A 27,983-nucleotide genomic window follows, 5' to 3' on the forward strand; every position below is an offset into this window, starting at 1 on the left:
ACAGAGATACAAAAGTGGGCGGTAGGTATAAAAAGGTTGACTACCCCTGCACTCAGTGCTGGCCATGAAGTCCTCCAAAACAAGCTCCTTCGAAACCCAGTGTCTGAACACAGCAACCATGTTAGATCCCATGACTTCACGGGTCAGGATTTGTGCAGGGCGTGGCTGGGTGATTGTTCTGCTCCTCGGGGGTTACTGAGATGACTCAGCAGAAGCTGACTGGTGGATGGGCTGGTCTGGAAGGACCACGATGACTTTCCTCATGTGTCTGCTGGCGAGGTGGGGCTGGCTGGAAGGCCACTCCAATGGGGCTGTTGACAGGAGTGACTGCAGAGGCACTCACAGACATGGATCTCAGAGTCATCAAACCTCTTACATTGTAGCTGACATCTCCCATAAAGAGCCTTGCAAGAGGTCGTAAGGGATGCTGGAGGGTTTCTTATCTAGCCTCACATTTAAGGGGAAGGCTGTTTAGACTTTACCTGTCAGGAGGAGCAGCAACAAATTTGAGGTCTCCTGTAAACTAATGTATACACACACATACACAGCCTATATAGCCATGTGAAGCTTACACCTTCTCCATTAAGCGCACCACTGGGTTTTGTCTGAGACTGAAGCAGTGGCAACTGAGGCAGAGCTTAGGAGTGTCTGCCTTCCCAGTCGCTACCAATGAACTATGAGGCTTGGGGAAGAGCCTGCCCTGGGGGCCATTTATTTATGGAGAGAGATTTCTATCCTGGAAGCCACATCTCAGGTAGCTTCAGGGACAGACACCACCTCCATCACCCCCTTAGGAAAAATGCAGAATGCAGGCTGTCCACTCCCCTCTCCCCTACAGCAGATGGTGCAGATGGGGTGATGTTGTGGCTTAGGGGTTACTCCAACCTCAGTCAAATCCCAGCTCACCCACCCCACTTGTGACCTTGAGCAAGTACCTAGACCTTCTGAGCCCCAGTGTCCTCATTTATATATTGATAAAATCATACTTTTATGCTTCCACTGAACAATTATTTATTGACTCTACCAAGTGCTAGGCACTGCAGGAGATCCAATGATGAGAACCACAGCACTGGCCCTTATGGAGGAAGCTGTCCTTAGCTAGATAGTTATACAAACAAATGTCACTTTGCAAATTGTGCTAAATGCTATGAAGGAGTGATAAAGTTGCTATGAGCAGGTACAAGTGTGATGTGATCAAGTTGAGGCAGCCAGGGACAGCTTCTCTGAGCTGGTGACACTTGCTGTGGTCTAGGGATGAGTAGCAGCAAATCAGCTGAAATGTATCTCAGGCAGAGGGAACAGCACATGCAAATGCCCTGTGGCTAAATAGAGTAAGTTGAATAGGAGGGTTGAAAGGCCACGGTGACTTGGTCAGAGGGATCTTAGGAAACAGGAAACAGATGAGATTGGACAGGTAGATGGGAAATTTGTTCACCAAGGTAAGGAGGGTGAACAAATTTAAAAATCACATACATTTTATATATTCACTTGGATGGTTTTAATCATGGAGGTGACATGACCAGACTGTGTTTCAAAAAGATGACCTTGGCTGGAGCATGGGGAATGGACTGTAACATGGCGAAAGGAGACATGAGGGATGCCGTTACGAGGCAGTGGCAGGCAGAACTATGGGCCCCCAAAGATGTCCACGTCCTAATCCTTGGAACCTGTGAATTTGTTCATTACATGGCAACATAAGACTGCCAATAGAATTAAGAGTATTCATCACTGAACTTAAAACAGGGAGATTATCCTGTGGGACCAGTGCCACCCTGTGGGCCAGGGAGGGGCTCAGCTGGAGGGCGCACCGGCCCCGCCCACCTGGCCTTGCTGGCTCTGAAGGTGGAGGGAGCAGTGTTCACTTCATTTCGTAATTGAAGAGAAGGGGTTTCTAAGTGATTACTCAAGACCAAGGAGCAATCAGCTCAAAGTCTAGAATTATTTGCCATTATCATGGCTTTTCAGCATTTGCCATATTCCCCCTTTAATCTATATACAGATAGCAAATATTTACTTATGGTGTTTCCACTATAAAGACTGCTGTCTTAGGGACAAATGCTGATGAACTATTTCAGCACTTTCTCCTTCTTCAAAGACTTGTATGTCAACATAGAGCTCCATATTTCATAGGACATACTCAAGCTCACTCCATGCTCCCTAGAGCTTTAGCACAAGGGAATGCCCTTTTTTTTTCTTTTCTTCTTCTTCTTTTTTTTTTTTTGTATTTTTCTGAAGTTGTAAATGGGGAGGCAGTCAGACAGACTCCCGCATGCGCCTGACCGGGATCCACCCCGCACGCCTACCAGGGGGGAATGCTCTGCCCATCTGCGGTGTTGCTCTGTTGCAACCAGAGCCATTCTAGTGCCTGAGGCAGAGGCCACGGGGCCATCCTTAGCGGCTGGGTTGGCTTTGCTCTGGTGGAGCCTTGGCTGAGGGAGGGGAAGAGAGAGACAGAAAGGAAGGAGAGGGGGAGGGGTAGGGAGGCAGATGGGCGCTTCTTCTGTGTGCTCTGGCCGGGAATCGAACCCAGGACCCCTGCACACCAGGCCGATGCTCTACCACTGAGCCAACCGGCCAGGGCCTAGGAATGCCCTTGTTGATCAAGCTATCCCCCCAAAAATTATTTGGAGCAACCATGACAGATCGAGCAATTCAGTATCATACTATTCATCACCAGAATGCTGCAGCCCTGTGTAAACAGTTTCAACTTTCTCGGGAAACAGCACGACAGATTGGGAAATCCTGTCCAAGGGGTCCTATACTACAATCTGCCCCTTCATTTGGAGTTAACCCTCAAGGACCCCTACCAGGACAACTTTGGCAAATGGATGTTACTCATATATCTTCATTTGGCAAACAGTCCTATGTCCATGTTACAGAGGATACATATTCTGGATTTATAGTAACCTCTGTCAGAACAGGAGAAGCTGCTAAGCATGTTATATATAGCTCATTGTCTGTATGCATTGTATGCAAAATACAGTAAATGCTTTTGCATATGGAGCAAAAGCATTTACTGTATTTTGTCATTCTTACAATCTTTAAAGTTAAGGTATTATTAAAGTGTACCCAGCAAATATTTTAAGGTCAATTTTCAAAAAAAAATTAAAAGGGGGTAGTCATATCCTGGAACTCCTACGTGTCTACCATATCATGCTTTTTACTTAAAAAAATTTTTTTAAATTTCTTTTGAATGCTGATGAACAGGAAACACCAAATCTTTTTCGCCTGCAAACTACTACCTTCTTTATTTGATTCAGCTAATAACACTGTTGTCTTTTTCCAAATAGCTCCAGATATATGGAAAAGATTTATATAGGTGGATGGGGATTCTCAAACCCCTCAGCGAGATCTTCTGAGCATGGCTTTTAAGATACCTAGAGGCAGAAAAAGCCCAATAGAGATCAGGGGAACTACCAGCTTTTAGGATATGCCCTTAAAGGCTCCAATGCCCCAAAGGGGTCTCATAGGATGCCATCTGGGTCCTGCTTCAATAGTGGAAAGGAAGGTCATTGAGCTAAAGCCTGCCAGGCTTACCTGCCTCTGCAGTGAGGAAACAGGGACACTGGAAGGTAGGCTTCCCTCTCGCTCCTCTAAGGGAGGGTTCAGTCTCTTCCAGCCTTGCTCCAGCCACCTATGACCTAACCTTGCCCAGAATGCTGGGGTTTGCCACGGAAGGCTGAAGGTGCCCAGGGCCGTCAGCCCCATCTACGACACTGTGGACGAGCCTAGGGTATTTCTTCCAAGAAGCAGGTAAACTGATCTCATTTGCACAAGGACCACTTAACTATGTTTTGCCTGAATAGTCAGGTTTTTTATTCTTCCCTTGAAGATCTCTGTTGTGGGTATTGATAGTCCTATTTTCTGCTGCTTTGTTTAATATATAGTGTTTCCTTTATTCCTCCTACCTCAATGCCCCACTCATATTTCAGGCTGGGACCTACTCCTAATTTAGAGCTCTCTTTCCCCCTTTTGCCAACTTTATTATGAATCTACCTTTGCCACCCAGCTTAGTGTATCCCAAGGTTCTCTTTACCAAGCCACAGTCACAGAGCTCCAGGGAAAAGCAACCTGATCTCATCTCTCCAGGCAGAGGAGAACAGAAGCTTCATATCCATACATGCTGCAGATGGCTTTTCCAGTCTACCTGAATCATTACCAGCTAGAAGCAGCGGTCATTGGGACTTGGACGTGAGCTGCAAAGTATAGAATTGTGACAACAATTCCAGTGCCATGCGGACTTTTTCTGGATGTGGACTTTTCCTGGACTCCTGCTCCTTGTGACAGCTCCTAACAGACTGAACTGGGGTCGGGTTGCATTTTTCAGAGATTTGGCATGGTGTTGGGGCCAACTTGGACTTGGTGAACATGTTAAGGACACTACTCTTTTATGGATTCTTGTTGTATTGGCCAAGAGTTTGCTTAAAGGCTTTAATCACTGTAAAAAAAAAAGAAGACTAGATAAAGAAGATGTGGCACATATACACCATGGTATACTATTCAGCCATAAGAAATGATGACATTGGATCACTTACAACAAAATGGTGGGATCCTGATAACATTATACGGAATGAAATAAGTAAATCAGAAAAAAATAAGAACTGCAGGATTCCATACATTGGTGGGACATAAAAACGAGACTAAGAGACATGGACAAGAGTGTGGTGGTTACGGGGGGTGGGGGGCGGGAAGGAGGGAGAGGGGGAGAGGGAGGGGTACAAAGAAAACTAGATAGAAGGTGACGGAGGACAATCTCTCTTTGGGTGATGGGTATGCAACAGAATTGAACGACAAGATAACCTGGACATGTTTTCTTTGAATATATGTACCCTGATTTATTGATGTCACCCCATTAAAATAAAAATTTATTTATTAAAAAAAAAAAAGACCAAGGAGCATGAAGTAGTCTAACCGGGGCTTGGATTCCATCCCCCTGACTACAGATTCTCTCTCCACGTCTATACTCTCCTGGAGCCTCTGGCAGGAGATGGAGCCTGTTGGGCTGGTTGAGTTTGAAGTTCCTGTGAACCAGCTTGGGGAGGTGTCCAGCAGGTAGCTGGATGTGTGGTCTGGAGCTGAGAGCCAAGGTCTGGCCTGGAAATTCTGAACTGTGGGGTCAGCAAGAGAGCTGCGTCCCTGATGTCTCTCTAAGCCTCCATCTTCTCATCTTAAAAACAACAGAAAGCTCAATCTTCTCATCTGCAATGCAAGGATGACAATCACATGGTTAGCTTGTAGAGCTGATGCAAGACAAAAGAGGTGCTAGTGTAAAATAATCATGTGCTGGGCGAAGGTCAGTGGCCAGTCCTGCATGGTGGTCAGAAGTGGACGCCTCCATGTCAGGCCTAGGTGAGCATCTCCCGAACTGCTGGCTGCTTCTGTTACTGTTCAGGGCGTTCTTCAGGCTTTGGTGCCAGGGCCATCTTTCTGTCCTACTCCCTGCAGATAAGTAGGGCTCCATGACATGCATGTGTGCATTGGCCTCATTCTTGACTCAATTTTCTGTCTTGACGCTTTTCCCTTTTCTTCCCCACTTCAATTTTAACATACGTAACTGCTATGGACGGAACATCTGTGTACCTCCCAAATCCCTATGTTGGAGCCGCCATCTCCACTGCCATGGGTATTGGGAGGTGGGGCCTTTGAGGCTCAGAAAGGTTAAATCCCTCCAAGGCCACACAGCCTTGGGATTCAAACCCAAGTTTAGCGTGGGCTTCCACAAAAATTGATAACGGCTTGTTGTCCGGGGCCCTAAGGCTGGGCTTCCCATTTCATGTTAGGATTTTGAATTCTGACAACAAATAGTGGTGGGTGGAGTGAGGTTATGTTCTTCTTAGTTTTGAGGGTCATTATTGTTGAAATTCCTGGGTTCTCCACTTTCGGTGTTCTTGTGTTTACATTTAATCTCCGACATCAAACCGGGCCCTGGGAGGGGTCAGCCTCATGGCTGCTATGGCTTTAAACTATATACAGGTGGGGCAAAGTAGGTTTACAGTTGTGCGTATGGAAAATAATACAATTATTTTGTATTAAATAAAATTCGGTTTTGTGTACTCACAACCGTAAGCCTACTTTTGCCCCACCTCTGTATATTTGGTATCTGATTTGAAGTGTTATTTTAACTGGGACCGAATCCAAGCACTCAGAATTTAACTTGCTGCCTGCCTTCCTCGCCTACCTTGTGGGTGCAGAGTCAGGGAAACTGTTGTACCCAGTGACGCTGGGCATGTGACTGTGTTTGTGCCCAGAGGAGTTGGATGGTTCAGAGCCTCTGTATCCAACGGGCATAATTTTATTTAATAAAAGTTTAAAATATACTGTGTTACAGTGTTAGATTGGATCACTCATCTCTCTTTGCATGAGGAGATAATACATGCTCTGTGTAACACTGTAACACACGACCCCCTGAGATATTCCACCTGGGGCTGAAATAGCGGCAGAAACTGGGCTCCAAGAAGGGTTTCAGATGCACTGCTCAGGGGACACTGGGATTGAATTAATTGCCCTATTAAGCATTTTATAGATGGGGAAACGAGTCATCTTACCTGCTTTCCCAACAAGGACACGGACTTAGGAAGACTCCCTTCGCTCACATCTGCCTCCTTTTTCAGGTTCAGTCTTACAGGAAGCTCTAGCCTTTTTATTCTCAGACTGGTTCCAGGATGCTACCATGGTCCCTTCCCCCCGCCCCCCAGCTCGATCCCGTGAGGACAGACCTGCTCACCCTGCTCGTCTGTAGCTCCCAGTTATATGTGGTGATCGATCCCAAACCACAGTCTCCAGGTTCTGTGGCCAAGCCTGGGAATGCTAGACCCCTTCCTTGATATAACCACACAGTTCCCCTGTCTTTTTATATGGGGCTCCTGCAAAAGATCTTGCTTGAGAAGGCCTTGTTTTTTAAAAAAGAAAAAAAGTGTCCCCACTTGACTCATGTCTCCTAACTGTGGACCCAACCCAAGGCCCCTCCACACCCACTTGCAACCACAGGCTCTCCTCCTCACTCCTCAAATGTGCATATGACGCCCATTTATTTGAGCACTCTCTCTTCTCTGCCTGGAATGGCCTTTCTCCCTCCTTGCTTCCCCCAGCGCGTCCCTTAACTCTCAGCCGCAGCCTGGGCATCCCCTTCTGTGGACGGCACAGAGCCTTTCCTATGGTCCCTGCATACAGATTGTTGGTTCCCTCCTGTGCTGCCTCTGTTCTGATGGTCGCCTTGGCCACAACAAACTTTTTTTTTTTTGTATTTTTCCAAAGTGAAAAGTGGGAGGCAGTCAGATAGACTCCCTCATGCGCCCGACTGGGATCCACCTGGCACGCCCACCAGGGGACGATGCTCTGCCCATCTGGGCTGTTGCTCCACTGCAAACCGGAACCATTCTAGCGCCTGAGGTGGAGGCCATAGAGCCAACCTCAGTGCCCAGGCCAACTTTGCTCCCATAAAGCCTTGGCTGTGGGAGGGGAAGAGAGAGTTAGAAAGAAGAGGAGGAAGGACGGAGAAGCAGATGAGTGCTTCTCCTGTGTGCCCTGACTGGAAATTGAACCCAGGACTTCCACGCGCTGGACCAATGCTCTACCGCTGAGCCAACTGGCCAGGGCAAAACTTCATTTTTTAATAAACACAGAACTTGATTTAATCAACAGTTCAGTGTAACAGAATCATTAAAATATTACAGAAGGGCAAGTTTAGCCTGGATCACTAGTCTCTCTTTGCTTGAGGAGATAATAAATGTTCTTGAGCCAAAGGCCACTGGGCAGAAGTCTCAGGATTACTCCCCTCCTCCCTCTTCTGTCTGCTCTCTTCTGTCACCTTGGGTGTGTCACAGGATACTTGCAGAATCCCTGTAAGGTGATTACTTGTTAATTTATCTCAGCATGGTATTTCTTAAATTTTTATTAAATTTATTGGAGTGACAATAACAATTTTTTCTATGTGTCTTTCTGCTGCATCCCCTCCCCCAACCCCCGCTAGCTTATGAGTGACTCAGAAGACTTACATTTTACTCATCTCTGCAGTCCCACTATGTAGTGACGCACATGGCCCCTGAGAGAAACTCAGTGAGTAACGATGCAAAACCACACCATTAACTATTAGCCAATCAACACCCTGGAGAGCTCTGTGCAGCCGATGGATAGCAAGTTGGGGGACAGGGCAAGGGAAATTGGGGTCACAGCTTCAATGGCTGGGCTGCTTTTGTTGAACTCATATGTGTTTCTGAGTACAACTTGAGTATCACCGAAGGCCCGGGGCCCTTAGCCAGGCTGGGCCGCATGGGGGGGGGGGGTGGCAGCCGCTCCGCAGCTCTACCCAGGGCACGGGTAGGACAGGCCGGTTGTGCTGGTCCTCCTGCCAGACGATGCCACCCTGGTCTTCTTCACGGCTCATGCGTGTGGAGGCTTTGCCTGTCATTTGGATGGACTAGGTCCCTGCTCACAGCCCACCTGACGCCGCCGGGGGTTGTGATGCCCATTTGCACACGAGGAAACGAGTCCTGAGCAGCCACTCCGTTAAGATACAGGAGAGGTGGCACTTAGAGTCACGGATTCTGACGTCAGACTCCTTCGTCTTCCCCACGTGGCTGGCTTACCACCTCCTGGAGTTTTGCTACGTTACATGCTCTTTGGGAAGGACGAGAAGATGGAGTGACGCGGCGGTGTGTGTGTGGGTGTTTGTGACTTTATGGCACTCTGTGTAGCCGAGGCCTCGCACTGATTGAACCTGCTGAAAGAAAGGTCACTGCACCCTTTTGAATTTCCTTACTGAGATGTAATTCACGTGCTGCAAATCCACCGTGTTCTAGCTCAGCGGTGCCTAATGCGTTCACAAGGTTATCTGGTCGTCACTCCTGGTTCCCGGATGTTTTCATTAATTCAGTTCTAAACGTTTTGCGTTTCAGATCCCAATAATGAGAGACCCTGGCTGGATCCGAAACGTGTGGCCTTCAAACATTAACGTGAGTGATGCAGCTGTGGACACCCTGGTTGTACTCGTACGTTTCCCGATGACCAGCTGGGGTTTACTGCCCCTGGCAGACGTGGGCTCAGGCCGCGGAGCAGGCCTACAGCACCTTTCCCACCGTGTGATCAGCCCCAGATGAGCTCAGAACGTGTTGGGCAGTTTCTACTCCTTTCCCCCCGCGATCCATCCTCCCCAGGCATGGATGTGGCCTCGCTGCCTCCCAGATGACAAAGCATTTCGTGGCTTCCTAGTGCCAGCAGGAAAGTTTCCTATCAGTGCTCAGGACATGGCTGCCGCGCCATGTATGGTCACATGTATCTGATAAGAGCCCTTGCAGCTGGTCTCAGCTCCTCAAGGTCCTTTAGTGGATTCTGTCTCTTCCTCCTGTTCCCATGGGTCCCTCCTGCCTCAGTCTCGCTGCCCTGGGCCTCGTCCCCAAGCCTTAGCCAGGCCCTTCGAGTTGTCTCAGCATCTGTGCCTAGAGCTTGGATCTCCACTTTGCCCATGGACCCAGTCTTTTGAGATGTTCCTAGACCCCAAGTTCAGCAGCCCTAGGGCCACACCCACCCCTTATAGCTGTTCTAACCTCTAGACCAGTGGTCCCCAACCCCTGGGCCAAGGACCGGTACCAGTCCGTGGGCCATTTGGTACCGGTCCGCAGAGAAAAAATAAATAACTTACATTATTTCCGTTTTATTTATATTTAAGTCTGAACGATGTTTTATTTTTTAAAAATGACCAGATTTCCTCTGTTACATCCGTCTAAGACTTACTCTTGACATTTGTCTCAGTCACATGATACATTTATCTGTTCCACCCTAAAGGCCGGTCTGTGAAAATGTTTTCTGACATTAAACTGGTCCGTGGCCCAAAAAAGGTTGGGGGCCACGGCTCTAGACCCAGGATGGCGAAACTTTTTATAAAAACTGCCCACTTTTTCAGTGCTGGTCAACCTGGTCCCTCCCACCCACTAGTGGCCCACCATGAAAGCTGGAATACCCACTAGTGGGTGGGAGGGACCAGGTTGACCAGCACTGCAAAAGTGGGCTGTTTTTATAAGAAGGTTCGCCATCACGGCTCTAGACAGTTCTCATGGGCCGCCTGTCTGCACCTTCATTGTTTGGGAGAGATGTTTGCTGAAGCCCCCAATGGTGGCCTAGCCTCCATCTCCTGTTCCTCTCTCCTTGGGCATGTGTCCGGCCCTGGAGCAGGACTTCTAGCTTCAGTGACATCATCTAACTCAGGGGTCGGGAACTAATGGCTCGTGAGCCAGATGTGGCTCTGATGGCTGCTTCTGGCTCACAGACAAATTTTAATTAAAAAAAAAAAACTTTAAAAATATAAAACAGCCCTGGCTGGTTGGCTCAGTGTCGGCCTGGCCTGCAGGAGTCCCAGGTTTGATTCCCGGCCAGGGCACACAGGAGAGGCACCCATCTGCTTCTCCACCCCTCCCCCTCTCATTCCTCTCTGTCTCTCTCTTCCCCTCCCGCAGCCAGGGCTCCATTGGAGCAAAGTTGGCCCGGACGCTGAGGAAGGCTCCATGGCCTCTGCCTCAGGCGCTAGAGTGGCTCTGGTTGCAACAGAACGACACCCCAGAGGGGCAGAGCATCGCCCCCTGGTGGGCATGCTGGGTGGATCCCGGTTGAGCGCATGCGGGAGTCTGTCTGACTGCCTCCCCCTTTCCAGCTTCGGAAAAATACAAAAATAAATAAATAAATAAATAAAACATTCTCATGTATTACAATCCATTCATTTCCTACCACTCATGTTCATGGTTGCGGGTGGCTGGAGCCAATCACAGCTGTACTCCGGGACAACACCAAATTTTTATTGGATAATGCGTAACGTACATGGGTCATTGTATGACTCTCATGGAATTACATTTTAAAATATGTGGCGTTCATGGCTCTCTCAGCCAAAAAGTTTCCCGACCCCTGATCTAACTTGTTCTCCCCATATATCTTAACCCGAGATCCTTCTCTGTGGAGAGTTGATGTGAGGTAATAGGTTTGGGGGTGGAGAGGTTCAAGAAAGGACTTTGGGGGTGGTCTAGGGTCAAAGTGATAAAGCCTGGACACTTCTGTGTCCCTCTGTGGGCTGTCCTAAGCTGTGGGAATATAGGACAACAGTAACACTTAGTCCTTGCCCTTGAAGAGCTCACTGTCTGAGAGGGAGTCTGGAACACAGTGGGGACCAAGGGGATTTTTGTGGGACTCATGAGGGTGAATGCAGTGCCATCCAGAGTGAGATTCTTCCTTGAGGTGACCCCAGAAACCCTGTTAAATGAATGGAGGAGGCTGCTGAGAAAGGCCTGGCCGGGGTGGGGGTGGGGGATCCTGAGAGCAGAAGTTCTATTTCTGAGGGGATTGGCAGGGACAGGGCCCAATCAGAGGCCAGAATGCTGAGCAGGGCAGTTAGTGGCTGTTGAGCCTGGAGTTGGGAGCCATCTTTATGGAGGAGAGAAGGGGCAGGAAGTCTCAGTAAGTGAGCCCCTCTCCAGTGGGCAGGAAAGCAGGGGCAGCCACAGGGTGGTCTGAGGCAGCTCCATGTAGCCAAGCCTCCATTTTCTTGACCGCGGTGGCTGGGCGGAGGGCTGGAGCCCAGGCCACCGGATTTGCAGCCCCAGCCTCTGGCCCAGGGGCCTCGACTGCGGGCTCAGTACCAGGCTCTTCATGGACTCACCCACTGTCAGGACAGAGAGCTGTGGAGAGGAGAGGTGGAGGAGGAAGCTTCTGCTTCAAGGGCAAAATTGCAGAAAATCGTTGCCATCTAAGCAGGAGAACTGGGTTAAGAGTCCAAAGTTCTGGTCACAGCTCTGTCCCTTAGTAAGTGTGTCATTGGACAGGTTAGCTGACGTCTCTGAGCTCTCTCTAGTCCTTCCTTGCACATAGACAACCGCCCAGGGCTAAGCAGGGAGGGCGTGCTGGAGCCACAGGCTAAGTGTGAGGACCAGCGGGCTTGTGACGCAGCTTGGGCGGGGTGGACGGGGTAGGAGCAATCTCACAAAAGTGCCTCCAAAAAAAGGTGAGTGTCACGCAGGGTTGGAAAGAGGCCTAAGTAGACGAGTGTGGGGTAAGGAAGAGCACAGCGCCTGTGGGAACCGAGAACGGGGTGGGGGGCAGGGGGCGGGGGGAAGGAAGCAGTGCTGATGGCCAGGGACCTTGTCTACCTTTCTAAGGATCTTCCACTTCATTCTGCAGGTAGTAGACGAGTGTGTCGTGGAAAAGCATTAAGCAAGTGGTACCACATGAGATCTGTAGCTTTCTTTAGTTGCTCATGGACATGAGGAAGGTTGCTAGGGCATAGTCAATGGGAGGGGGGCTGGAGACAGGAGACAGGAATTCATTGCTAGCCTGATTGAGTTTGAGGTACCTATGCTTATTCCAGGGGAGGTATCCTGCAGGTAGGTGGATGTGTGGTCTGGAGCTGAGGGGTCAGGTCTGGACTGGAAATCCTATACTGTGTGTGGGTCAGCAGGGAGGCTCTGCAGGGGGACAGGTGCACGTAGGGGGCATATGTGGCCTAGGAAGGTGGGCATGGGCCTCAAGGTGGGTTGCCAATCAAAATCTCTTCTATCAAATCTTTGGTCATTTTTATGCTGTTATCCTCACAAGGTAGGCTCTTAAATTCCAAAAGTGGTTAGTGATGAAAAAACCAAAAATGAACGGGAAGTCATACAGGCAGAAGTAAGACTCAGAATCGCCCCCTGTCTCTGTCTCTCTGTCTCTGTCTCTCTCCTGGTTACTCTGCTAATATGCTAGGCATCTGATTCAGGATGGGCGTGAAACAGTTGGCCTTTCCCTTCCAAGGCTTGCCAACCAGTAGGGGACAGAGCGGTATACACCACAACACATTGACAATGCTTTGTGACACGTGCCACGGTGGTGTGACACGTGAGCTCACGAGTACAGAGAAGCCAGGGATTAATTCTTCATGGATGAAAGTGAGAAAGGTTTAGAAGAAGGCCTCTCTGAGCCATCCGGCTTTCAGATTGAAGAGCCTGTAACCATGGAATGCAGAAACCCAAAGAAATACACAATCACCAACACACCAGCCCCCTTTCCCTGCACACGTGCACACACACAGTGATTCACTCAGTGCAGAGGCTTTGACTGCTGCAGGGACAGCTGAGCAATAACATGTTCACCACGATCCTAACCAATCGTGCTTGTCAGAACATCAGTACAGTTTGTTCCGTTAAGCCTGGGTCCTCTTCCTTGCTGTGCTCAGAGCAGCCTGCCCTTGAACACGCCTTCCTCTTGGCCACCCCATGCTTCCTCATAAATGGCAACATTTCTCATAAGAGCAACAATTCCTAGAACCCTGTCGGGACTCAGTTACTTGAAACTGTATTTTGCTTGCTTTCTTTTGTTTCTTGTTGTCATTAGGTTTGACAGAGGACTGGATTTAAAATGTAGTAGTCTTCTAGGAGGGGGCACATTTTTGTAGGGGGAGTAAGGGGTGATCTGTCTAGATTTAAATTTATTTTTGAAAAATTGTATCAAAGTGATTCATGTGCCTGGGTTCTAGAAAATTGAGGAGGAAACAGCGGTTCACAGAGCGGTTTCCCCGCCCACCCCCACGACTATGCATGTATCTCCTTGGCACATTGCCTTATGGACTTCAACTCTGGTCAGGGAGAATCTAGCTGGTTCTCACAGAGCATCCCACACAAACACCTCCTCCTTTTTTACACGCTGCCATTTACGTGGACTTTCACCCTGTTTGGGTTTGTTCTGTATTCAGACTCTGTCTTTCTCATATGTGGAGCTTTCTCATATGTGGGGGTGGGGGGAGGTATGTTTTTCCTGGAAGTTATGTTTGCCTTTCTTTTTCCTTGTTAGGAGAAACAGTTGCCCACCTCCAGCCCGTGTCTTCCTCCCCCAACACCACACACACACACACAAGGGCTGAGCCCCCTTTGCCATGTCCCAGGTCACAGACTTCCTCGGCCAACCTTCCCCCTTGCGTTCACCTTCTGAATTCCATTAGACACCTTTCCACCACGGAAGCCCCTTCAGTTGTGGGATTTAAGTTCTGAGGTTTCCTTGAAATCTGATATCTGGAAGCGGAGGGGAAATAAACACACACTTGTCTGTTCTGCCCCACCTGCCACCTGCCCGAAGGTTTTCTTCTGTGTCCAGAATTGTTATTGGAGCTATTGCACAGGTGTCTGGTGACATTCACTGCATCCCCACCTAGAAGTGCGCTGTGGTGTCTCTTGTAGTGGATTGCTTTTTTTTTCTCCTTCTTTTCTGAAAACATGAATCCTTGTAGCCTCACTCGGCAACACTTGTCTGGCACGGGCTAGTGACAGGCACCGGCACAACTATACCCAGCAATAAGGTGTTCAATTAGCATGGTAGAGAACAGTCGTTATAGAGCGATCCCAGGCTCCTCTTTCCTTTGTGACTAGAGCTGCTGCATGGATGTGCGTCTGCAGCATGAAGATGAGCAGCCTCTCTGTTCCCACTGTGTTCTTCCTCCTGCTCTGCCTCCACGTGGCGCAGCCCGGAGCCAAGAAGGCTGTGAGCAAACCCGGGTACTGCCCAGAGTTCACACTATCCTGCCCTTTCGTGATGCTGCCGACGTGCCGGCGTGACAGAGGTTGCAAGAAGGACAAGAAGTGTTGCTTCTACAACTGTAGGCGTCAGTGTATGGAACCGTGGTGGAGTCTGGACTGAGGTAGAGACCTCTCCTTCACTGGGACTGGGCAGGCGCTCGGCGGGCAGGCTCAGACTCGGAGAATGGCTCTCCAGTTCTTCTGTGTCCCCCCCCCCCCCAGTCTTCCTCTTCTCAGGGTTCAGTGCTTAGTAATATGAAGACAACACAAAGAAGTAAAATGTTGTGTATTTAAAATGAAAAAAAGGAAACATTCCATGAATGCCTCATTTCAACATAGTCTCTACCCTCCCATTTACCAGTCCCCTCCCCCACCCCAGTGAGCATCTTGTAGTGAATTGCCTGTCCCTGTATTCTCTTGCTGGGGACACTGTCTATCAAATAAACCTTAACCTCTTTGAGGACAGAGGTATCTCTTAATCTGTTACCCTCACACTGTATCTTGCTCAGAAATGGCTTGTTGCATAAATGAGTTCATTTTTGGGGCATCCTTCCTGCTTCCATCACAACAAGATAACTAATATTTTTATCACCACTACGTGCCTAGTTAGTGTCTTTTTATTGGGATGAGGACATACATATTTTTATTATAGTTTTTTATATTATTTTTACTACTATGAATACATTTTTGTAACCAGCCATCATGGCCCATGATCTGGTACTTAACCATTCATTAAAACTATTTATTTAAAAAAACAAAAAAATTAAAAAAAACCCTATTTATTGAGCACCTACTAAGTGCCAGGCACTGTGCATAGACACTTAAATAGAAATGGTCTTTTCCTTTCTGCTGAATCTGTCTGCTGGGGAGGAATTTTACAATAACTGCACACACAGCCTGGCCTGTGGTGGCGCAGTGGATAAAGCGTCGACCTGGAAATACTGAGGTCGCCGGTTCGAAACCCTGGGCTTGCTTGGTCAAGGCACATATGGGAGTTGATGCTTCCAGCTCCTCCCCCTCTCCTCTCTCTCTCTCTCTCTCTCTCTTTCTCTCCCTCTCCTCTCTAAAATGAATAAATAAATAAATTAATTAAAAAAAAAAAAAGAAATAACTGCACACACAAAGGGACACTTGACTTTAATACATACTTGGGATAAAATAGATATAGAAGATTAAGAGTGTCTAACACAGACACTTGACATAGTTGGGGAGGTTAGTGATCCTTAAACTGAAGTTGAAGAATGAGTAGCAGTTAACCAGGTGAAGAAGGGAGAAGATTCCCCACAGAGGGAACAACATATGCAAAGGCCCTGGGGTAGAGGGAACAAGGTGAGTGTAAAGAAATGAAAATGGCAGTGTGGCTCCTGCTTAAGCCGTGAGGAGAAGCAGAGGAGCCAGGGCAGCTGTGGCACTGACGTGTGGTAGACGCTGGATAAGCAGGCACAGGTGTCTGTCAGAGCAGTGCTGATGCCCTCTGGCTGGTCCATCTGTCTCTGGGTCTCTAGACAACCCTGCAGTTTGACTGAGCAAGATGGTACTGTGGGGGATTTGACATTTTAAAGGGTTTGAGAAGAGACTTCAAACTGGGTAGTGTTAGTCCTTGTCTGCCTGTCCCTCACTTCCTCCCTTCCCTTTGAAATTCAAGAAACTCCCAATGGAATCTTTGCCTTCAGTATGCTGAACTCTGCTTGGAATTTCCTCTGATTAGGTTAGGGTGCCCAAACCTTCATTCGGATATCCCCCAGGGAAGAAGAAGGGAGAGGAGAAAGCATTGGGTGGGAGGTTATCTAGTTTTTAAAGTGAATTCACATTCATTCCTTCTTCTGAAGTTATCTCAGGATTAGAGGTGCCTAAGGTGTCACAGACCCAGGATGGACAGTCACCACAGTGTGTGTGTTTGTCAGAGGGCAGCAGGCAGAGGGAATGATACAAGACGGTCTGTACCCATCAAACAGAAACCGGACACGTAAGCAATAGGTCAGAGCTGGTGATCCTCTCTTCCCCACTCGCTCGCTTTCCACTGTGGAGACCGAGGTCGAGAGGTGACATGTGCAGGGTCTCATGAGACACAGAGCACAGCCCTGAGCCCAGTCTAGTTCCCCTAGACACCCTGTCTAGGACACCCCAGCTTCCAGAAAGACCTGAGCACATACCCTCCTTGTCCTGGGAGGGAAGACACGGAGTTTGGCGGAAGCCCAGGTCACATTTAGTGTGAAGGTCAGGGACAGCTGCTTTTCCCCTGGGGACCTGAGTTACCTGACAGATAGAACCTGGGGTCTGGTGCTGGAGCAGATCTGAAACTCATCCTCCTCCCAGAATTTTCCTGTCTCTTCTGTCCTCTTGGGACAGCAGTCTGGCTGGCTTCTCTGTCCAACATGGAGCTTCCCTGGGACAAGGTCATCGGGGGAGGAATGACCTAGGAGCTTCCCTGGGACAAGGTCATCGGGGGAGGGAGGGAGGGGGCAGCAGCTAAGTCAATCTAGAGACAGGAGGAGCAGGCGGCAGTACCCGAACCCTACAGCAATGTTCTGAGTCCCACCCACCACCTCCGCACAGACCACTGATCCCCTGTGGGTGGTTCCCGGTGGGACAAGGTGGGGTGGGGCACTGCGGAGGTTAACCCGGAATTCTCCAATTGGTTTTTGTGAAAGACACAGCAGTTCACTATGGAAGACAGGAAGAAGGAGAGAGCTGGTTCACTGAGGAACACTGGGGATCAAGCTGAACTGGCCACCTCATGTCAGAACCCTCCACGCCCCTTCCCAACCACGGGTCTGGCTGGGAGCTCCCTGGCTGCAGGTACTGCCCAGACGGTCCCTGCCTGGACCTTACCTGTCTCCTCAGGTCCTCTGTGTAGTGAGCACAAATCCACCTGCCTTCCTGCTCAGATCCTTGGCAACCTCCAGACCTATAATCCTGCCCTGTGTTGGCCCTTGCTCTCAGGACATCGTTTCTCCATCTCCCACTCCCCACATCTGGTTTTCTTTTGCAAATTAAACAACTTTAGTTATTACACATTAGAGCCAGCCTTCCTTGCTGGGCCATCCCCTTCCAAACACGTGCCCCACCATCTTTACAGCTGCCAGGCACCGAATGCCGTTTTGTGAGTGTGGCCTGATCTGCCCAGAGGACCAGGAGAAAGGACCGCCCCCCATTTGGGTTAACTGAAGCAGAAAATGCATTGTGAGAATGCAGAGGTCTGGGTTCTATTTCTACAGAGTCTGGCAGGGTGTCACGTATGTTGGCATCTCATGGCCCATGGAGCATACCGGCTCAGTTATACCCCCCCACCCCCCGGTCTCAGTGGAATACTATGCTTTTGAAAATGTGAATCACTATTTACAAAGCAAGTAAATATTTTTTTAGCTGACCCTCCCCCAATTTGGTAAATTAGGCTGCCATGATCCGGAGACACTACAGGGAGCCCGGTGTTTAGTGACACTATCTGTCGCTATTGTGGGTACTGTGGCTTCCAGCGGCATTCTCTCAGGCAACTGAACGTGCTAGATTTGAACCTGATTGACTGAAAGGTGCTGTGTTGCACAATGGTAGGTCAACAAAGCAGGGTACAAATGCCAGGCCATTACTGGAACCTACTGCCCAGCCTTTCACCATCAGAACATCCTCTTTCAGACTCTGCAGCAACTGCAAATCTATCCAAAGTACCATGAGCTAGAGAAGAGAGAAAACGTCTTTCTCGTAAGAACGTCTTTCATAGGTGACTTTTTCATCCAGATTCCAAAGCTCCATCCAAAGAAGACGTGGGACAGGGTAAGCAGGTTCTGTGCGTCTGGAAGACCAGGAGAGCTGGCTCCCACTGGGCATTTGCCCAAAGAATGAGAAGGCTCATGGTTTGTTCACTGATGATACCAACTTTTACCTTCCCCTCTGCTATAGAATGTTTGATGGTAGGCATTCCGGTCTCGCCAAAGAAATTGTTTGTGAGGTTCCCACTCTAATTTTAAGTGTCTGTATGAAGATTGCGCTCAGACGGGCACAGGACGTGCCTTGACATTCAGCCCAAGATTTGGGCTCCCAGGGTCCCATCCGAGCAAAGACTCCTGGCAGTTGGGTAGCAGCTCTGCCATATTTAATCGGATTCCATTCTGACGCTATAACTTTTCACTTGTATCACTGTTCAAAACTATTTTTAGTTAATCGAACAATAACTCAACAATTGTACCCTGTACTTATTTATCATTTTTGCCTGTCACTTGGGCATTTCAAAGAGCTCTTGTATAGTTTACCTCCCTTGGAATGAATGCTTTTCCTGCAACAACATCTCCTAACAGAAATATCTTAATAATAGATTTAGTAGACAACACCAAATTTCCATGCTTTGTAAGAAAAAAAAATAGATATGGTGATTCCCTCCTTCAACATTTCTTCAATTTGTTGGAATCCAGCGTTCCTTCTTGTTAGGTGGCTGTGAATTCGGAAATCAGGAAGGCAATGCGCCTTTGAGAAAGAGCCCGGGGCGTGCTGTGCTCCTAGTTGGATCGCCCCACCTCTGGCTGGGTTCTGTTCTGAATCTGGTGCTCTTCTCGAACCAGCTGTCTTACCCAGTCCTCGCTCACCTCCTCTCTCTGTGCTCTTCCTGAGCACCAGCCAGTGCTGACGTCATAATCGCAGTGGAGTGATCCGAGTCCTGCCGGCCAACAATGAGCACTGCCTGGGTCCTTTGCAGAGGGCCTGGAAGAGAGGGTGGTGGAGGGGAGAAGATGGGAGGGGAACAGGCTGGTTGACAGGCAAGATCAGTAGGTGAGAGAGAGAAGGGCAAGGCGGGGATGGGGTGGGGCAGCCAACCATGTCTATCCTAGCAATAGCCAGAAAGTGGGGGACCAGGCTGCTGAGAACTAGAAAACTAGGCAGAAGAGGAAAATCGACCGGAAGCCCAGAGTTCCCATGAGCAGGGAACTCCTACATGAAGCTAATGGAAGTTCAGTGTGATCCTGCCCATATGTCCTCCAAATGGAGGAGACCAGGCTTTCTTCCAGCAGCTAAGGTAAATAAAGGCTGGCAGGGAGGGCAGGGGTGCAGTTAGGCTCCAGTAGTTGCCCCACGTGCTGGCTTCTCAGGCACAGAGCTCGTTGGAGAATGGCATCAGACACTGACATTTGGGGGTGCTCTTGAAGTTCCGGCTCCACCCCCTGTTAACCGGTTTGCTCTGTTCGGCTATGAAGAGTAACTCCTGGCCTTCTCATGGAGTTCTTTTAAGAATGACAAACCATGGTCCATATTTGTAAAATGATCATTTGTACAAATACCTTTTCCCCCAATATCTTATTAGCATGGGGAGCACAAAGGCAACGCTATTTGGATGCATGTACCCACAGGTGAAACTTGAGTGTACTTTCAGGGAGTTCTCCAAGTTGGCACCTTGCCAGGAATCTGCAGCGTGAAAGTGCTTTTAGAAGGTCGCAAGGCAGGAGGGACGGGAACTCCTGTTCCCAAACCCGGACCCCGGGAGCCAGAGCACCTTGTGAACTGGGTGAGGCTTGCCTTTGGCTCCCCTCACCTCTCCTGGCCTTCTCCTTCCCCTCCGTATACTCCACAGATTAGAGGTATTTGTAACACTGAGAGCAATTCGTCAGGTAATGGTAATCAGCAAACAAGTATTTACAGTAAGTGCAATGTCATTGGGATTTTAAGATTGTATTTTTTTCCCCTTTTGCTTCTGAATTGGGAATGGGTATTGTTGGAGGCTTCTGAGGCTGGCTAGCATGAGGTCAGACACACATGCGGGGGCCCTGCCCGGGAACCTGTGGGCCGAGGTCCCTGGCACTTTTTCCTGATTGTGGAAACAAATGGGGAATCAGTTTTCCTCATTCTGAGAAGGGCTGAAAGGTGGAGAACTGACCAGGGCTCTCCGTTCTCAGTGCCAGGCTGCCCACAGGTGCTGCCTACGTCTCACCTGAGCCCGTGTGCTGATGGGTGGTGTCCCTGCTGGTGCGATCCGGTTATATTGACCTGAAAACGGGCAAATTTGTACCTGTGTCATCCCTCCATCAATTCTCCGTGGCTGTCGACTCCTGACTGGTGCTTGGCCCTGTAAGTGGCCCTCAAGACCTGCTCAGAGACCATTGACTTGGGCTGCTCTGGCTGCCCAGTCCCCTTGCCATCCTATAGGGTCTGCCCCCCATGGCCAGATGGCAGAGACGCAGACACATGCCCCTTGGCCACCAGGCCGTGCCGTGTGTGCTCTCAAGTTAAACGACAACAACCACCCCTCGGGTAAGAAGACTCGCAGCACCTATTGTCACATACAGTTCGTCCTGGTTCACCCGGTAGAGGGGTGGCCATCTGTGTCAGCTTGTTGCCTTTCTCCAAAGGAAAAGTGAGACTCCTGGCATCTTTATGACGGGGTAGTTTTGTACCTGGGAACAAGGTGCGGCACTGGCCCAGGCTCGCCGCCTTCCCTCCCAGAAACTAGGAGGCGGGACGCATCCTCCTTGATGCTTACCTCTTGCCCACGTGCCTTTCAGGGCCTCGAAACGTTTCTGAGTTGTGCAGGTGTCCCGAGGCTTATTTAGCTTTTGAAAAGATCTGCTTCCATCTCGGGAGGGGCAGAGAAAGAACTTAGAACGATAAGTGTTATGTAGTAGCTCTCGGGAAGGAGGAAAGGAGGGGCCGGGAGGTCTTTCGTTGCACCTGGGAAGGCTGCATTTCTTCTTGCTCTGCACTGCCCCTTACACCAGAGAGGGGCAGTTGGGCCACAGCTGTGCAGTTCCTGTCACAAGACCGCAGGAGGCTGGGTAGAGAGGGAGGCCAGAGGTCACCGAGAACATTTCCCCATGACCCCAAAGGAGGGGATGCTGCTGCTCTGTCACCTTTGATGCCCCTCGTAGGTGTGTGTCGTTGATATCAGTGGTCTGCTCTGCTTAAAGGAAGTTTAATTAAGCCCTCCGAAGTACAAAAGAGCATGTGTGTTTTAATCCAGGGGGTTGACTTGAACTCTCCTAAGTGGTTAATTCCTTCCTGTGCTAATGTAACTCAGCCAATCAAGTCATCAGTCGTGCAGTGACTCCTGCAACCTCCCTGTGGGCCCGGCGTACACGGGGCACGACGGGGGAGAGGAGGGGAAGATAGAACTGGGTGCATTCAAACCGGGAGTCAGCCCCGCATCCAAGCCCTGGCACTGAGTGCTTATCATCCCCTGGGGGCCTTTTCTGCACCCCTCCATGTGCTGGTCCTGCAGCCAGAAATGCCTCCTCCCACACATACTGTCTCTGTCCCGTATTCTCTATCTTGGGAGCTCAAACCTGATACTGTGTTTGTTGTCAGGCTCCTAAGTGTTCATAGTAAACAACAACAATAATAATAATTGTTATTATGGGACTTACCGGAGTGGATCGTGTATATTGTGCCAGGCATTGCACCGAGTGCTTTAAATCATTTATTCCCTCAAACTGCCCTGTGACACAGATATTTCCATTCCTGGTTAGTAGAAAAGGAAACTGAGGGTCAGAGTGGTCATGCATCCCTTCTCTTTAATCACATAACTAGCAAGAAGTGAAGCTGGGATCAAAGTGGCTCCATCTTGGAGCCACTCCCCGCGGCACCCCCACCAGGTCCGCGCTGTCTTCTGTGCTGCTCTTCCCTTTCATGTCAAGTCTGTCGGTGTTTGACAGATTAGGGAGGCCTCAAAGGGCGGGCCATGTTTAGCTCACGGCTCCCCTTCTGACGGTTAGTGCTGGGTCTGGGGTACCCCAGCTAAAGCAAGAGGGGCTGCCGGCAGAACTGGGAGGCGCTGGAGCAAGGATGGAGAGTGACTCGAAGGCAGCCATTCCTAGGATAGGTCAGTAACCTGTGACTTGTATATGGTAGGTTGAGAAGGTGACCTGGGTCAGTCTGTGAAGTCGAAGGTCATGTGAAGGTCACACGGAGGGGAGAGGTACATGATGATGAGTTGTGTGGTCAGGCAGGGGGAGAGGGTGAGTGAGAGAGAGAGCCTCCGGAGCCCAAGGCCTGTTTCTGGAATTCCTGGCTCCTTTGAATATACAGTGCAACACACACACACACACACACACACACACGCACACACTCACTTGATTTAAGCTGGCTTGTATGGGTTCCATTATGTAGACATTTAGAAGTAATTGAAATGATCTGGTGGCCCTTGGCTTGGGGGCGGGGAGAGGAGAGGCTGGGCTTTGAGAGGGAGAATGGCAGCTGTCCAGGGTCCAGCAGTGAAGGGAAGTGGACCCCTAGAGCACTGGTTCTTTTTTTTTTTGCATTCTTCTGAAGCTGGAAACGGGGAGAGACAGTCAGACAGACTCCTGCATGCACCCGACCGGGATCCACCCGGCACGCCCACCAGGGGCGACGCTCTGCCCATCTGGGGCGTCGCTCTGTCGCGACCAGAGCCACTCTAGCGCCTGGGGCAGAGGCCAAGGAGCCATCCCCAGCGCCCGGGCCATCTCCGCTCCAATGGAGCCTTGCTGCAGGAGGGGAAGAGAGAGACAGAGAGGAAGAAGAGGGGGAGGGGCAGAGATGCAGATGGGTGCCTCTCCCATGTGCCCCGTCTGGGAATCGAACCCGGGACCCCTGCATGCCAGGCTGACGCTCCACCTCTGAGCCAACTGGCCAGGGCCGAGTCACGTTCTTAAACATGACTCTACATCGGAACCTCACGGGTAATTCTGCAGTGTCCTGATGCCTGGGTCCCACCCCAAGGACCATGGTTAATTGATGCGGACATAACCTGGGCACTGAGAGTTTTGACAGTGTCCCAGGTAATTCTAACATGTGACAAGTTTTTGTGGGAAACACTGCTTTAGAAAGTGAGGGGGTGGGTGAGAATGTCCAATTCTAGAACAATTTCAATTATTCCAAGAACAAGGGATAATGAGATCACTGACTTGAAGTCTTGGACTGTAGAGTCACCCTCCTCCACCAACCCCAGGTCCTAAGTCAGTGATGAAGGAGGTTGTTGTAGACTCAGTTGTCAGTATGGGTGGCTTTGGGCAGGCAGCATTTAATTTTGGTAGTTAACACATATAATTGGTTGGCAAATCCAGTTCTTTCCAGATGTCCTGTTTGTTTTGAGCTGATGAATCTCAGATTTCACCTTAACTGGTGGGTAAAGTTCTATGACCTGACAAGCCTAGCAGCTGAACAACTACCCCAGGCTGGCCCTGAGCTCACAGCGCTGTAGTGGGTGGTGCAGTGTCTTCTTCATGTGAACCTGATTTTATTACGGAGGCAGATTCTCTCTCTGAGGTCAGAGACTGGGTTGCCATGCTTAGCTCTGTGGTCCAGGTTTCTGGTGGGTCTCCTGTTACTTTCAAGACCTTATCTAAGTCTGATTACCTCCCCATCTCCAAATGCCATCCTGTTGGGAAATTGGGGATTAGGGCTTCAACATGCAAATGTGGCCAGGGTGTTGGGGGTGGTGGTGGTGGGTGTAAACATCAAGTCCATAGTGGATGCATTTTTTCAGGTAAATACAAATACGTTTTCTTGTTGGGTAGATACATCTAGTATAAGCTCCTATGGCCTTACCAATGATAAAGGTATTAGCAAGTTTCCTTCCTGCCACCTCACCTCTCCTTTTCCCTTCTCTTCCCTTCCCAACCTGCTCTGCTGTGCCTGGCATGTATTCTGACTGGCCCATGCTCAGGCCACACCAGATAGTGCGCGTGCCCATCTTGAACTGGCAAAGAAGAGACAGATGGTGACCCTAAGGCAGGGCGGCGGTTTGGGAAGGATGGAGGCTGTAAAGCTGAACTCGGGCATGCTCATCTGATGCATACACCAAAAGGCCATAATTTCCAAGGCACATGGGGGATTTATAGAGATCGCCTCCTGTTGACCTGGAAGTGGACTAGCAGAGTGGGCTGGTAATAGTGTAGCAAAAATATTTTTTTGTCCTACCCTGGCTTGTTAGGAATCTTCCCCATGTGGTCAGAGGAAAAAGGGAGTCCTAGCTTCTCTTGATCACGAGGAACACTGGCGGGGCAGACATGGGGCTTGCTTCCCGACCATCCCATCAGGGGCTAGCCAGGGCCTTTCTCCAACCCTGTACTCCCCAGCTGCTCTGCATGTGTCCCTGCTCAGGACACTGAGTTTAGCTGAATCTTCTTTTTTGGGGTCAAGCGTGTGAGATCCCGCAGAGGAGTACAACCCTTTGGTTCACAGCGGTGCTGAACAGGATGACGGTTTGTGTGTGTTTGTGCGATTGACTGTGATTACCGCCCCAACTCTATACTCACTGAGGGTGGACGCTGTATCTGGCCAGCTCCCTCGAGGAGCCCCCTTGAGGAGCCCCCAGTGCTCTCCACACAGGACCTGGCACAGGGTGGGCACGCAACCAATGATGGGGGAATGGTGCAGACAAGTGACTGAGCCCGGGATGGGTGGTGGCTGCTCTCTGAGCGTGATAGGCATTGTGGGCTCCTGGGGGCAGAGCAGGCCCAGGGCACATTCTCTCTGCCCCAAGCCGGGGGGTTTCCTCCTTCTCTGCTGCGCTGTGTGTGCACTTCCTCTGAATCTTCAGCTCTGCTCAGCGTCTGTCCAAGTGCTGCTGGTACATGATGCTATCTGATTAATATCTCTGTTAAAGCGAATTGAGTGGTGTGGCCTCCAAGACCCAGTTGTGGCCAACTACCAACCTCTCCCCATTATCTCCCTGTGACTTCTTTCTGTCTTGGATGCCTCAGCCCTAATTTGGGGGTGGGCCCTTTGGGCTTTGGTTCCAGACAAGCCCTCCCTGCTTTGCCCTCCCACTCCCTGTGGAACCCAGTACTTGTCATACCTACCTCTTTCCCCATGGCACTTGCTTTGCTCAGCAGGCCCCTGGCCCCCAGGGGCCACTCCATCTCTGGGGGATTTCCAGGTTGTTCTCTCCCCTGCACACCGAGGAGGTGAGGTGATACCAGGGGCCCCTGTTTCCCACCTTATTCTTGAGGCCCCAGCAAGGGAGTGTCCCTGCTGAAGTCACCTCATCAGGGGACCAGAGGATAGCTGACTGTTCTTTCTCAGGCACATTTTCTGCCCTGGGCATTTTCGGAGCTGACCACTGATGCCGTCCCTGAGAACTGTCAGGAGACGGGCCCACTGTATACCTTCCTACAGTGTTTCATGGGTTTACCTTTCTCCCCCTGGCAGAACCCTGCCTATTGTGTACATAGTGAATCTGGAAAACTGCGGAACTCCCACGATAATCACGTTATTGTCTCTGGCTTAGAGTGGGGGTGGTTTCCAGCTAGAATAGGCGGCTTACATCACTCTGGTCACTTTCCTATGCAGAGGAGTTGTCACTTAGCTTTATACATCCTCAGCAATGCAGCGCTCTCTGGGTGTCCCTCCCAGGAGGGTGGCCAGCAGTCTGCTGTGCCCTGGAACCAGGCGAGGTGGGCTAGGGACTCCACCAATTCTCAAAGTACAGGGTTCTAGAATTTAAAAACCTCTCAAGGTCAGCAGCGGTGGTGCTGTATAATTTATATGAGGGCCTTTTCTGTCCTCCAAGTGGATCCGTGGACTGAGCATCTGCCCAGCCCCACTTTCCCGACTGTAGGACTGAGTGTGCCGAACCCAGGATGCCCACCAGGCTTTGCCCTGGCATTACCCCCCCCCCCTTCCTCCAGCCAGCAGGAGGAAGTTTTACTCATCAGTGTTCCTCCTCCTCTTTCGAGTTGGACTGAAGGCAGCAGGCCCTGGAATTGGCCAAGGGGATCACCTTAGCTACCCAGGCCGAGTCACAGTTGTCACCACCCAGGTGCCACAACACAGCAGGGGCCTTCCCAGGGGGACTCCGGAGAGGGCAAGATTGAAGTGCTGGGGCTTTGGTGAATTCAGTTCAGGCTTATAGTGAAATGTGATCTACTGAGTGTTTTCTCCTAATTTCTTGATTGGTTCCCCACCCCGAAGCCATCAGAATTCACTTGCTCAGGGTCCAGGTGGACCCTGCTAATCTGTGCTGTCTTTGGGTGAACCCTAACCCTACTCTGCCCCCTCCCCAGTTCATCATTTGTAGAATAAGTGCTGTGGACTGGATATTCTTTTTTTTTTTTTTTTTTTTTTTCATTTTTCTGAAGCTGGAAACAGGGAGAGACAGTCAGACAGACTCCCGCATGCGCCCGACCGGGATCCACCCGGCACGCCCACCAGGGGGCGACGCTTTGCCCACCAGGGGGCGATGCTCTGTCCATCCTGGGCGTCGCCATGTTGCGACCCTCCTGGGTGTCGCCATATTGCGACCAGAGCCACTCTAGCGCCTGGGGCAGAGGCCACAGAGCCATCCCCAGCGCCCGGGCCATCTTTTGCTCCAATGGAGCCTTGGCTGCGGGAGGGGAAGAGAGAGACAGAGAGGAAGGCGCGGCGGAGGGGTGGAGAAGCAAATGGGCGCTTCTCCTATGTGCCCTGGCCGGGAATCGAACCCGGGTCCTCCGCACGCTAGGCCGACGCTCTACCGCTGAGCCAACCGGCCAGGGCCGGACTGGATATTCTATTTTGAGATTTCCAGTCTCCAAATTTTAATAATTCAAGATTTTAAAGGCCATGGCCTCACTTAAGCAGCCCAACGTTGGATTTTGCTTCTAGAAAGCCTGTCCATGTAGGGTGGACTTGCTTGCCAACCCCAAGGTCAGACATTCCCTGGAGGAGGTAAGGGAGGGAAGAGCATAAGAAGGCTTCCCCTGGGGCCTGCATGTGCACTGTAAACTCTGGTCTCTGAGATGTGGGCTGTGGAAGAGTCTCACCTATAAATCCTGATCCCCTGGGTAGCCCCATCCTCTGAAATGCCAGCATGGGGAGGGGGTCGCCCGCTCTCCTGGGGACAGGGGCTGCCTAGATGGGAGTTACCCCAAGCCCGGCCAGAGGGCATCCACTCATGGCCAGGGGGACAGAGGACATCGCTTGGGCAAAGCTCCCGGGCACACGGCCCCTGCCTTCAGCCACCCGTCCTCGCCACCGAGCTCTGAGCTCTGGAGGCCTTCCTGATGTCCTCTCTGGTGTGGCTGAAAAGTGTCTCAAACTTAAAGCAGCCGAAAGGGCGCTCCTGCATCTGCTTCCAAGCCTGCCTCTTCCCTCTTCCCTCAGTCTGGAGCTCTGCAGTCCCTCGGGGTTCAAGCCCCACGTGCAGATCTTGCCCTTGGCTCTTCTTTCTCTCATAGTGTCCCCTTCCCCCCACCATGTGTCAGCCAGTCCGTGGGTGTTACCTCCAAAATATATCTGGAGTCTTTCCAGTTCTCACCACTTCCCTCTTCCCTCCCATCAGCCTGAGTCCCCATCCCCCGCCCCCCCCAACCTGTTCGTCACCAGGCTGCCCTGACCGCTGATCTGTACGCCCCCAGCAAGCCTGAGCTTCGGTTGGGGACCAGGAACTCAGAAACAGGGCCCGAGGCCCTGAACCCACAGGAAAGCTGAGGTAGGCGACAAGGGAGGGCTGGCAGGCCTCGCGCGGGGCGGGCCCTGAAAGCAGCCCAGTGGCGGGTGCCTCGCGCGTTCCCTCGCGCCAACCCG

At 50.5% G+C, this 27,983-nt stretch overlaps 1 protein-coding gene across 2 annotated transcripts in view; it reads left to right on the forward strand.

Annotated features, from left to right (window-relative positions):
- The window catches only part of LPIN1 (lipin 1), a 126,347-nt gene that overhangs the window by 17,430 nt on the left and 80,934 nt on the right, over positions 1-27,983 (forward strand). For both annotated transcript variants that reach the window (XM_066234024.1, XM_066234025.1), the window contains one exon: positions 8,895-8,951. In XM_066234024.1, coding sequence (XP_066090121.1) covers positions 8,895-8,951 — 57 coding nt within the window. The remainder of the gene's footprint in view (positions 1-8,894; positions 8,952-27,983) is intronic.

Source organism: Saccopteryx bilineata, chromosome 6, assembly GCF_036850765.1.
Source record: "Saccopteryx bilineata isolate mSacBil1 chromosome 6, mSacBil1_pri_phased_curated, whole genome shotgun sequence".
NCBI lineage: Eukaryota > Metazoa > Chordata > Mammalia > Chiroptera > Emballonuridae > Saccopteryx > Saccopteryx bilineata.